We start from the raw sequence: 13,327 nt of genomic DNA on the forward strand, positions 1-13,327 counted from the left end.
ATGTATTCAGAGGAATTGTGTTTCTACAATAAATAAAAGCATGCTAATTATTGGTGCTAAATGCATGCTGTGAGTCACATCATGATCATTAGGCAATGCGGGCTGGTTACGAGCCGGGAACGAACTCACAAAGGACACGGTTATTAGCTGCTAGCTAACTGGGCGAGGGTGTCATGGGTCTGTAGCTCTGGCCACCGTTTTAGAGACATGTTTCGTTTTAAAGTAAGTTACAGGGCTTTTCCTGCCTTTCTGGAGGGCTTATATTTCACTAAAAACTATCTAATATGTATGTCCAAATGATTATGGATTATTATAATTATGATATTAAAACACACACACTCTATTTTAAAGAAAATACATTAAGAAACAGATTACATTGATATTTCAAATATAACAAAATGTTGATTTACAGCAGCAACATTATTGTATCTCTAACATCTGATGACCCAGGGTCCACGAGCATTTTTGGACTTGTTTATATGTTGCTGGGGTGTATCATGGTTATGTGTTGTGCTTGTGTCCCCGGTTTCCCTCTCACACACCTGCTGCTGCTCAGCTGATCATCACTACTTAGTAGTGTAGCTGAGCTCTCCTCCACGCTGGATCGTTGAGAGACACTCCCTGTCCAGCTAGCAAGTTCAGTGAGTGTAAGCCTGCCACATTTTGAGTGTTCTTACATGTGCCTCTGTTCCTCAGGAGTGTGGAAACGAGAAGGCAGCAGGCTCATTAACTTATTTTCCCCAAAAGGATATTATCAAATATTATCCATCATGTATATCCAAATACTTAAGAGTATATTCTCAGTCATCCAGCTCATCGTAGTCTAAAGAGCTTGGAAAGAAAAGCATCTGGACTTCTTTAAGTTGCTTGAAGATGTTTCGCCTACCATCTGAGATCTCTTCTCCTGTGAAGCTGTGCTGCTGGAATAGATGCAGTCTGCTTTTTATCATCGTCCTGCTCAAACATGAAGGCCTTCCTGAGAAACATGTCTACATGGAGCTGTTGGAGATGTTTCTCCTTTCAGCACTCACTGAAATTTCCAAATCTCCAAATGTTGGTTCTGGTCACCTGGACGTAGCGTTTTGTGGGAGAAACGTTTCGTCATCATCCAGGTGACGTCTTCAGTCTCAGCTGACTGCAGGTTTCCCCAAATCTTATAAACAGTACATTTGCATAATGACTGAAACCAGCCCACTGAGGAACAATGGGCTGGGAGAACAGTTGCTTGATCATTAATATGCAAATTGTCATGACCATTGATCAATGGCCATGAGTCCCATTCACAGAGAGTTGGGGAATGGCTGCAATCACAGCATTGTAAGATGGTGACAGATGGACCCTTAGGCCCCCTCCTCGATTCAGAGATGGTCTTTCCCTTTTTACGTAAATGGCCTCCTTGACTCCGCCCTCAAACCAGCGTTCCTCCCTGTCCAGGATGTTACATCCTCATCCTTGAAAGAGTGTCCACTGGCCTGTAGGTGTGAATAGACTGCAGAGTCCTGGCTTGACGAGGTGGCTCTTCAGTGTTGTACCATCCTCTAAGCCAGAGGTTGTTTGGTTTCCCCGATACATCCTGGCACTTAACAGCTCACACTCTGTTACTCTGTTTGTGTCGGGGGACCTGATCTTTGGGGTGGACCCATTTTTGACGAAACATGTTTTGGGGTTTAAAAGCCACAGAGACACAGTGTCTTCTCAACTGTTTGAATACTCCTGACACATATGGGATCATTACGGGTTTCTGCTTAGGCAGCGGTTGTCCTTCTCTCCTGGATCGGTTGGAGCTTTCTTTAGGTTCCTTCCAGCTTTGACAAAAGTCCAGCTGGGATAACCACATTTACTCAGGGCCTTCTTAAAGTGAAGTTCTTCTGCTTCCCTGGCCGCTGTGTCTGTGGGGATGGTGTTCGCTCTGTGCTGTAGCGTCCTGACGACGCCCAGTTTGTGCTCCAGTGGATGATGACAATGTACTGTTTATAAGGTTGGGGAAACCTGCAGTTAGCTTAGACTGAAGAAGCCACTTGGAGGGGTGAAGAAAACGCTACGTCCAGATAAACAGAATCATCTTTTTGGATGGCCTGAAAAGAGGTAAACCTCATCGCATTGACTTTGGTTGCTAGGAGATTTCCTGTGGTTTCTGGCCACATACTGGTCAGCTGTGTTGGGAGAAATAAAAGTGCTGTGTTGTATTCTGGACTAGTAGATAAAATGGAGAATCGTATGGGTAGATGCTACAGTTTGTGCTGTGTACTCTGTATGTCTGTGATACTCGCTGTCACGTGTCAGAATGTGAAACATATCTGGCTACAAGAAGATGGTTCGCAGAAACTTACAGGTCCACCAGGCTGTTGTGTCAGATTGATGTTAGATCATCATAACCAAATTGTTATGGTGTTCATTCAGAACTAGACTGAAGCTAACTCCTGCAAAGAGTCTTGGTGGGGTTATTTTGGTCTGCACCCAAACATCTGCACAAAGGAACTGTCCAAAGGAGAAAACTGGGTTTGATTTAACTGTACTAAACAGTGCAGGTTAGGAAAACATCATTGTTTTACTAGCTGTTTAAACAGATTTAACAACCAAAACAATTGGATGGATTAAACACTCAAAGTTACTTCAGCAGATTTTGGTGTCCTTTTTTTCTAAAAGTATGTAAACTCAGTTTTTCCTTTTGGTTTTGTTTTGTTTTTTGAACTCTAAACAGAACCCAGGAAGCTTTCATTACTGGATTTCTGGATGTTAAGTTTGCGACATGCGTTCATTATTGCATCATGCATCATGCATTCACGCTGTAATGCAAGCAAGCTTTATTCCAAAAGGTGAAAACATAAACAGAAGTGGAGATGGCCAAAACATAACTACGATCAACCTGAACTGGGATAACTAACAAAACAAATAAGAAAACATGAAACACAGGGCATGAAAAGCAGATGAACCAACAACAAGCACTGAGAGAAGTGTCCTGATTCGTGTTTGAGGAAAGAGACATACGACGGAAGGTCCATTGTGCGTCAAAACAATGATTTTATTGAAACACATATATGTGGGAAGATGAGCTCTGCAAAACATCAGCCTCGATCTCCCCAGAACAATAAATGGGATGTCATATAGAATTAACAGCAATAAATTTTGTCAGTCAAATATTCCCCAAACTTTTATCACTAATTACTCCAAAATCCCCACGGACACAGACCAGAAGCTCTACTGAGTGAACATTTAATTTAGCTTAATTTCCAATTTAGCACCTTTGGATATTACTTTAATCAACAGGTGGTGCTTACCTCTCTTATTCCGGGCCCATCACTCAGTCGACCTGCTGGCTGTCCGTCCGTTTGACACCACTAGACCTCAGCCAAACCCAAGTCCCTCCTCAAACCGGGTTTTCGGCACCAAAACTGTCCTGATTCATGTTTGAGGAAAGAGACATACGACTGAAGGTCCATTGTGCGTCAAAACAATGATTTTATTAAAACACATATATGTGGGAAGATGAGCTCTGCAAAACATCAGCCTCGATCTCCTCCGAACAATAAATGGGGTGTCATATATATAACATAGTTGATGACGAGTAATATGCGTCAACGCAGATAAAAACACATGCATGTTCCAGTAATTCTGCCAAGGACATATTCTAAAAAAAGAACAGTTCCTTCCTCTGTTCCTCCACCACCCGCCAGATGCTTCCTGTTATATCACTTACTGCACTTCACTTATTTGTGTATGTGTATTCAGGCAGACTGTATGTCTGTGTTTTAACCTTAGTGCATGACCTCCCTCTGCGTCATCTGTTACCAGGCAAACTTCAATACCACAGGGCACACAGGCCTTTATTCCATCTCTGGACAGCATGTATAATATGTGGTAAATTGTACTGTAAGCATGCGTGCAATCCTTTCAATAGCTGTACTTTGAGGAGCAAACCATTAATTAACTTGACCGACCTTCAACTCTTTAATTAGCACAAAAATGCAATATGTGCATAACATGATTACGGTTGGACCTGCAATGAAAGATTGTTATGTAATTATGCTCACACCTGAAATACAGACTTTAATGTAACATCAACAGTTTCAATAAATGCTCTAATGAAATGATAAATCATAAGTGATGCAACAGTAATAATAATGGTTATGAATAGTAACAGTAAAATAATATTCTCATCCCGACAGAAGACACACTTATATACACAAAGGGAAACAAAACACAGGAGGGAGACACAGCTGAACCTACAGACATGGACCTTCCAGTTGTGGGATAAAACAAATTATTTCACTGTTACTTGTTATCTGTATTATCATTGCATTAATTAACCTTGCATTAAGTCATTATTATTGCATTAGAACCACATAACAATCATTGCATTAAAGCATTTATTGGAGCTGTTGATATTACATTAAAGTCTGTATTTCAGGTGTTAGCATAATCACATAATAATCTTTCATTGCAGGAGCAACTGTAATCATTTTATACACATTGCATTTTGGTGCTTTTAACCCTTTAAAACCAATCAGAGCGGGCACGCTCCGTTTTGCGTAACTATTTTTAAATCCCAGTAGCACTGCAACCACGTAAGCTAGCACAATAATTTTTTTTCCATATGAAACCAGAGGAGCTGTACTTACATCTCATGCCATCAGCTTGTCCTCGGTCACAGTTTCCTTCCACATACAGCTTTGCAAAAACTGCATAAAAAGCACTTGCAGCAACAAAAACATAATATTCCAGAAACACGCTTTGCCGATCAGCTGTTTGTAACACTTCCTATGTTGGAATAGACATCAGCATGAACTATCGCATGTCCGCCATTACCTGCCCGAAAACCGGAAGTGATGTCATTTTCGCAGAAATGTAGTTTTTTACCATCAGGGCCTCATGAGCCTATACTGGTGTTTTTAAAAGTTATCTTTGACTTTATGACTTTCTGTGTCGTTTCTGGGATGCTTAGGACTCATAATGCACAGCTGGAAATAGTTTATTTTGATGCATATGCGGCTTTTTTGCAAATTTGCACTATAATATTTATTTTCGTTTTTCCTGCAGTGTATAAAAATTGGTGTATTTAAAAAATATAAAACTATGAAGTGGTGGGAAACTATTTTGTGCAACTTTTTTGTATTTACAGTTTTGAGGGATAAGCCTCTTAAATTTCTCTAACTAGAAATATATGTTAAAAAAAAAGATTTTAAATTCTTTTGTAGTTTATTGCACTTTTTTGCAATTTATGTAATGACTATGTACTTAATGCAGACATATTATTAAAATTTAGGCTGTAATGGTTGTATTGATAGCCCTGCGACAGACTGGCGACCTGTCCAGGGTGTACCCCGCCTCTCGCCCTATGACAGCTGGGATTGGCTCCAGCACCCCCCGCGACCCTGAAAAGGATAAGCGGTAGCGAATGGATGGATGGATGGTTGTATTGATGTATAGCAACTTGAAATGCTCCCAAAAATGGCTCCACAGCAGGTAAAAATATAATATAAGCTCTGGCGGACTTGGTTCTATGGTTGGTCTTAAAGGGTTAAAGAGTTGATGCTCGGTCAGTTAATTGATGGTCAGAAGCTTCATCCGGCGCGATGTCCGGCCGATCTATTGAGCAAAGTGGCCTAGAGCTATGGAAGGATTGCATACATGCTTACAATACATATATCACATATAATCTAGAAACAGGCCTGAATAAAGGCCTGAGGGTATTCAGCAACCTACTGCGTTTGAGTTTGCTTGGTAACAGATGACTCAGAATAAGTCAGGAAGTGTACTTCTGAAATGTCTTTGTTTCCTCTGTAAAGTGTGCATTTTTTGGTGGTTATTTTGAGGAGCTGTCTGGATGAGGCTATTTGAATAACCAGGTTATTCATTATTGTCTTTTATTCGTTTATATTCTTTTTATTAAGCTTTGAGTAGTGGAATTTAATTAAAGCATTTATTCAATATATACATGTATAGTTTTAGTTAGATGGTTACACATATGAGAGTGGCCTCTGTCTGGTTGGGAGCTTTAGTAGGCGAGGTGAGAGGTGAAACAAAGTGCCTGCAGAATTGACAGTTTTGTTGCAGAGCATGCATCTGAGGTTTTGGAGAAGCAAGAGCGAGATGAGCTGGACGCACCTGGCTTGGAGGCGAAGAAAATGTTCTTCTCAAACTGTGTCAAAAGTCGTTACCAGAACATTTGTGGTTTTGGAAGTTATGCATGTATTGTATCTGCTTTGACGCATGAGGGGGCACCATCAATAATACCCTGATGCTATAAAAACAACTGCTTGTGTATTATTGGGTGGAGATCGACGCTGAGTGTGTGACCGTTCATCTCCCCACACGTGATTTTGAATCCCTCCTGTATCCCTCCTCGATATTTGAACCCTTAACACAGTTTTGAGCCGGCCCATCCCATGTTTTTCTAGATGTGGTGTAAGTAGGTTTCCTTTATGTCCTAATTAGCTAGGACGCCCTCATGCAAATGATTGACTTTAAGGAAAACTGATTTGACTTGTTTTGAATTGACTTCTGCACACACACATGCATCCATCGCGTCCTTGGAAGTAACTTGCATAATCCTTTTGCATGAGGATGAAGATGAGAAGTCATGTCACAACAGTCGGACCAAAGGAGAAAGCAGGGAACATACAAGAATGGAAAAAGCTCTGTTCATCATAGCGGCATCAGGCAAGTCTGAATTATTACGTTTCCATCATCATATTTAAGTGTGATCCTTGTGATGAAGATTATTACTGTAACTCTAAGGGACTTCAACTTTCATTGTTTTTCTTCACAGAAATGAAAAAGATGATGCATTAGTGCGTTATATTTACTCCTGACACAAATTTTCTGCCAAGAGAATAGATTACACAGAAATGCATTGAAGCTAAACTCATTTATTTACTGTGTTTGCAGGCCTGTGTGCCATCGCCTCCAAACATCACTACCAGTTTGTTTATGAGCTGAAGAACTGGACTGAAGCGCTGAGTTACTGCAGAGACAAATACATAGACCTGGCTACTATAGAAGACTTTAAGGATGTGCAGATGCTGAACAGCACAGTAGATTTAAGCAAAATGACCACCATGACATACGGCAATGTAAATTATTTTTCTGGCTTTTTTTTGTGACAGTAGGACTTTAGGTTTTTGTACATTATTTAAATTTTATGGTACTGAACTATATTTAAACTATATTTTCTTGAAAGATCACTTTTCTTTTCTTACTGTTGCCAAGTGCTCACATGGGGTCATCTGATCGTTGACTTTACAGTATAATAAAGCAGATTGAGGCAACAGTTCTTGTGATTTGCTTTTATAAAAATAAAACTGAATTATTATGAACCATTTTGAATTGAACTGAATAAGGTTAGCGTTAGGATCTTGTGAACTTACAAATATTTGAATATAATTTTTGTCAAGTGGAAAATCTTTTTGACAGAAAAATTGTGATGCAAAAATCTACAAATTAATTGAGATTTTCTTAATTTGTATTAATCTTTATAAATAAAAATGGAAAAAATTAAAGAACTAAATTACAAAATATCACAAGATATGAAATGTTTTATACTGTATATATCAGTGCTTACTGATAATCTGACAGCCTAACTCATATATTTTATGTCTAATGAAACAAACCCACTGGTGCTTTCAGAGAGTCTGGATCGGGCTGTATGATGACATCAATGGCTGGAGGTGGTCAATGTCAGAAACCAGTGAGTTCAGAAACTGGTCACCTGGACAACCAGATAACCAATGGGTTATAGAATACTGCGTATATATGCTTGATGGACCGTGGTTGGATGGCCCTTGTGCGAATGTGTTCAGATTTGTCTGCTCTGATAACAGAGGTGAGGATTTTCAACTTAACTAGAAGCTTAGAACAAAACAGGTCCTGTTCTGTGCTTTTATTGATGTTTCAACAACGGCCTAATTGTTTAGACTTACAAATGCATTTACAGTTGTACACAGCACTTGAGTATGGTCTGTTTTCAGGGTCGACTAGGACATTTGTCTTCATTGACATTATAACGTCATGGGCGAACGCCCAGAGCTACTGCAGACTTCATTACACCGACCTGGCCAGTGTGAGGAACATGACAGAGAACCAGAAGATAGATAACCTGGTACCTCCAGGGATAAGGGTGTGGATCGGCCTTTTCAGAGAGTCCTGGAAGTGGACGGATGGAAGTAACTCCTCATTTACATATTGGAAAACAAATGCACCCAATAACAAGAATGGACCAGAGCTTTGTGTGGCAGCAAACTTTGAACAAAATGCAAACTGGGAGGACTGGTCCTGTGACTCACAGAAGGAGTTTGTTTGCAATGTTGGTAAGCATTACTACCTGAATCATTGGCTGCTATTGGTCACAATTTACAAACTACACCCTAATGTAAAAGGTTCTTGCTGTACATCCGCTGTTGTGGTGGCAGCTGCTCAATATGTGAAAGTAACTGTATGTGAGAAAACAGTCCTGTACAGTGAGCTCCTAGCTGCTGGCTTCACATTTTGTCACCCAGAAACCTCAAGTGGGCACACAGTTTATTCTGCCAGACCCACATTCAGTGTTGTGATGGAAGCTGCATCAACCGTTGTGTTCAGTTCAGAGGTTTGAAGTGAAAACTGTAAAATTATTGTGAATATTAGTATGACAGGATGGGTCATAACAAATGGGCCATTTCTGTTTTCTGGTTGTCGCTTATATATAATATTAAAACAGCAAACAACACACCAGGAAGGTTAATCTGAGATTTTGGCACTCATAAGTTTTTTATTGCAAGTAAATTATGTATTTAAAAGCAGAATATGAAAATGCATGTGAAAGATAGAGCTGATGAAGGATGTAACAATTTGTTCTTATTTTAAAAGCACCTGTTTACAAGGAAGTGGTGAAAGTGAACCTGATAAACTCCGGTCTGGATCTGACCCACCCTGATGTGATGGAAGCCATGCTGAACCAGGCAAGTCATGTTTATTTATTAATATACATGAGAGAGAGATCATACATGCACACATACATCTGTGTATGTGTGCATGTATTTAAAAATTGAAGCTCTCACTGAATTGCAGCTTTATCACAACACTGAATGTGGACCTAACAATCTGGCTGGATTCAGTTGCACGACTGTGTGAACAACTCAAGACTCTCACTACTTCTGGGTCTGTCCTCGTGATGTGTCACTGAAACTGCCAGTCGACTGTATCTGCTTCACAACAATATAGAAACAAGAATTTTTCTCAAATCAAACTTAAAGCAGCGTATTACTTCTACTTGATCACTAAACAAGTGCTTTATTACAGCATATAAATACATTTTTCTTCAATATTCAAAACACTGACTATTAGAGATGATTTCATCTGTGTATTAAAGTTGTCTACACAAAATGTTTTGTCATGCTTGTTTGCACAAACACCTCCTTCAGCTCATGTACCTTAGGCTGAGTCAGGTAAATTTAAATATCTTCTCTTAAAAATAGATTCTGAAGAATTTAGTGTATATTATTGTCTGAGTAATGTTAAGTATTTGTGTGTGTCAGATCCAACAGAAGCTGAAGGAGCAGGGAGTACAGGGAGACGTCAAACTGAGCTGGAGGAAGCAGCCAGATGGATCGGTCTTCCACAAGGACGAGGAAACGAAGAAGAAGAGCATCGTGTGAAAATAGTTCAAGAAATGTTGCTTTCGCCTTTGACCTTTCAAGTGCTATTGTGCCATATTATCATATTATTCTATGCTTTGTGTGAATATCATCATCCAAACAAAACAAAAATCTAATTATGATGTCTTTGCATAGTTTTACATAGTTTTATTCTTACCTGTTAACATTTAAAACACAAGACGTTTGCTGGGTATTTGGTGACAGTTCACTGTAATTTTAATACATGCGGTTTTTCACTGTTGCACTTGTTAGACTATAATATTATTTTATGCCATGTTATACCCCTAATTAAAGATGGTGAATTATTATGTAGTTTTAGTTTACATTATTCTCCTGAATTAGAAGAAGCTGATAACTATTGCATCTGTTAAACTGATTTGCATTACATTAGACTGCTGATTTATTGTGGATGAATGATATTGTTTTATGATGCATTATACTGCTGAGTTATAAGAAATACTGTTCGCAGAAAGTCATCGCCTTATTTGTCTGATTAGAAGAGAACAGAACATGCTGGAGTTTTCTGCCCCATCTCAGCAGGAGCAGATAAACGGGGAGCCACGGTCGTAGCTTAGGCGCCGTGTGAGAGAAAGCATGTGAATGTTTAGGCTTTTATGATAAGGTGGGGGCACCAGAGGCTATAAGAGTTTGATCAATGCTCCACCATTTTGAGATCTGAGGCTGTCTGCATACAGTGTCCATCTCCCACGCGTGTGACTATTAAAATCATCGTTTGACTTAACCCGGCCGGACCAGTGTTGTTATTGTGGTTTTTTTCTCTTGTCTCCATCCCCAATTTTGAAATCGTAACACACTTTACAGACAGCCACTGAGTGTTTGATGCAGTAGAAGCAGAATTAGAAGCTGATTGAGGCTGTAAAGATGGCGCATTCTTCACAAAAGCAGGTCAGCCCCACGCACGGGGCGAACTTGCTAACGGAGATTTGCACATTGGTGCGGTTATGGCGTTAGCGTAATTTTAACTAGATTAAAGCTGACAGCACGAATATTATGAGATGGGCCGGCTCATCATTATCCTGATTTGCATTTGTTTGTCTCACTCAGTCCAAAAATTACATCAATAGGGAGACGTGGATGTCTACCAAAGAGTAAATAAAAGGGCGAGTATCCTGTCACTAGTTGTGCAATTATCGGCATGCACAACTTTGTTTACATAGTCACTCCAGTTTTCTTTCTTTTCCTCATCCAGGGTCCGCAGCATTCACAGCACGGTGCGATTAAACCTTTCTACTGGGTTTCCCTGTGGATGGTAGGGTGTAGTCTTTGAATTAGCTATTCCTCTGTACTTCTGCAGCTGTTTGAATAAATGGTTTTCATATTCTCAAAAATCAAATCAAATTTTATCTGCTGCTGTTTTGCCAGATTTGTTGTGTGTAGAGTAGACTTGAGCAAACTTGGTGAAGTTGTCCTGTATCACTAAAATATACTCATACCCTCCCCTGCTCTTTTCGAGATGGACATAGTCTATTGAAACCATTTCAAGGGGTGCAGTAGCCGGCATGTGACACATGGAGGCGCTACGCTGAACTGTAGGTTTTTTTTCTGAATATTACATTTGCACACGTGTGATGAAAAACTCAATATCTTTGTACATATTCAGCCAATAAAACCTACTCCTTGCCAAATTCATCACACGGTCCACCTCCAAGTGACCCATTTCGCAGTGAAGGTGTTTGTACACCAGTTCTTTGTTCGATTCTGGAATCACAATCTGAGTGTAAGTCACAATCTTTCATATCAGCAACCCATCATCTGAAATAAACAGCTTTTTCCACTCATGTAGTAGCTGTTTTACTTTAGGATTTTTGGTCACTGATGTTTTGTCAAAGCTTGCACCTGTGCTCTTTAAGTTGAGAACATAAACTACGGCAGAGTCCTGCTTTTGAGCTTGTAATAGCTCCTGTGTTGTGATTCTCACATCTGGCTGAGTTTCTCTAAGTATTTTATTTACTTCTCGATTGCACGTTATAGCTGATATCCAATCCAGTTGTTGTTCTTCCTGTGCTTCAATGGCATTCAGTACTGCGCTTAACACTTCAGGCGAACACAGCTCAGTACATTCTGACATGTATGAGTTCATACTAGAAGGTGTTCTGGACAAAAAGTCTGCATCCACGTTACTTTTTCCAGGTCTGTATTTCAGTGTTATGTTAAAATCAGCCAGCTCGGAAACCCATCTGTGTCCTGTCGCATTCAGTTTACCTGTGCCTAAAACATAGGTTAAAGCAGGGGTGGGCAATCTCAGTCCACGAGGGCCGGTGTCCCTGCGGGCTTTAGATCTCACCTTGGGTCAACACACCTGAATCACATGATTAGTTCGTTACCAGGCCTCTGGAGAACTTCAGGACATGTTGAGCTAATTTAGCCATTTAAATCAGCTGTGTTGGTTCGAGGACACATCTAAAACCTGCAGGGACACCGGCCCTCGTGGACTGAGATTGCCCACCCCTGGGTTAAAGGGTTGTTGTCACTGTATACTGTCACTGAGGAAACATATAACAAATAGTCTCTAAAGCGCTCAGTCGCCGCCCATTTTAGTGCCAAAAACTCCAGTTTCCCTGAGTGCCACCTGTAGTTCTTCTCAGCCTGTGTTAATGTTCTTGATCCATATCCAATTACTCTTAATTTACTGTCCTGCCTCTGGTACAAAACTGCACCAGGGCCTTCTTCTGATGCATCGATGTGCAGAATGAAGGGTTCCTCAAACTTAGGATAAGCCATCACAGGTGGATTAGTCAAAACATCCACCAAATAGTCTAGTGCTTTTTGGGTGGCTGTCACTCCATATGATTTTTTTGGGTGGGTGCAGCATGCCCCGCCTTGGCTGACCGCGCTGGTGTTTGGTCAACTGAGAGTAAATCATATAGGCACATTGCATGTCTTGAAAAATCTTGTGCATAGCTTCGGTAGTATCCTAAAAGCTTTCTCAGCTCTTTAATGTTTGTCGGTGGGTTGTCCTTCAAAGCTCGTCCTGCTTGTACCTCTTTTTCATCCATTTTGTAACCGTCCTCATTTTTAAACAAGTCACATTTATCAGGTCTTAGTTTTACGCCCCAAGCCTGCTGACGTTTGAGAACTGATCTCAAATCTTCAATATGCTGCTCAAATGTTTGACTGTACACTAAAACATCATCTAAATATGGAGTGCATATTTTGTCCCTTAAGCCTTCTAAACTTTCCTCCATACTACATTGGAAAGCTGAAGGCGCATTGGTGAGTCCAAATGGAATTCTATTCCATTCATACAGCCCCCAGGGTGTTGTGAAGGTGGTATATATTTTCAAGTCTTCGCTGATTTCACCTTGATAGTACGCTTTGCCTTGGTCAAGCACACTAAACCACGTATTACCGCCAAGTCCATCAAGGATTTCCTGTATTCGTGGAATAGGGTGTCTGTCTGGAATGGTCTTTTTATTGAGGCCCCTATAATCGACACACAGTCTCAGGCCTCCATCCCGCCTCCTCACACACACTATTGGAGAGGCATATGGTGAGGTTGATTTGCGGATGTTACAGGAAAAATTATTCTATGTTTCTTTACCTTCTTTTAAATGTACAAAGATGCCCTTTGTCTATGGTTAGATTAGTTTAGAATTATCCTTTAAGACTTTCTCAGCAAAGACACTGTTTTGGGACATATTGTTTTAGATTGTTTTATCTCTCACAGCTTTCTC

The 13,327-nt window shown here is 40.2% G+C and overlaps 1 protein-coding gene across 1 annotated transcript; it reads left to right on the top strand.

Annotated features, from left to right (window-relative positions):
• The first annotated feature begins 6,626 nt into the window (after positions 1-6,626).
• Positions 6,627-9,632, top strand: LOC146611437 (macrophage mannose receptor 1-like). The gene is made up of 6 exons (XM_085345617.1): positions 6,627-6,660; positions 6,889-7,073; positions 7,627-7,822; positions 7,968-8,306; positions 8,845-8,936; positions 9,513-9,632. The coding sequence occupies exons 1-6, from the start codon at positions 6,627-6,629 to the stop codon at positions 9,630-9,632; spliced, it is 966 nt and encodes a 321-aa protein (XP_085201743.1).
• The last annotated feature ends 3,695 nt before the right edge of the window (positions 9,633-13,327 follow it).

The sequence above is a fragment of the Diplotaxodon limnothrissa genome, linkage group LG20, assembly GCF_057381915.1.
Source record: "Diplotaxodon limnothrissa isolate DT_005_m linkage group LG20, D_limnothrissa_male_GT1.1, whole genome shotgun sequence".
Lineage (NCBI taxonomy): Eukaryota > Metazoa > Chordata > Actinopteri > Cichliformes > Cichlidae > Diplotaxodon > Diplotaxodon limnothrissa.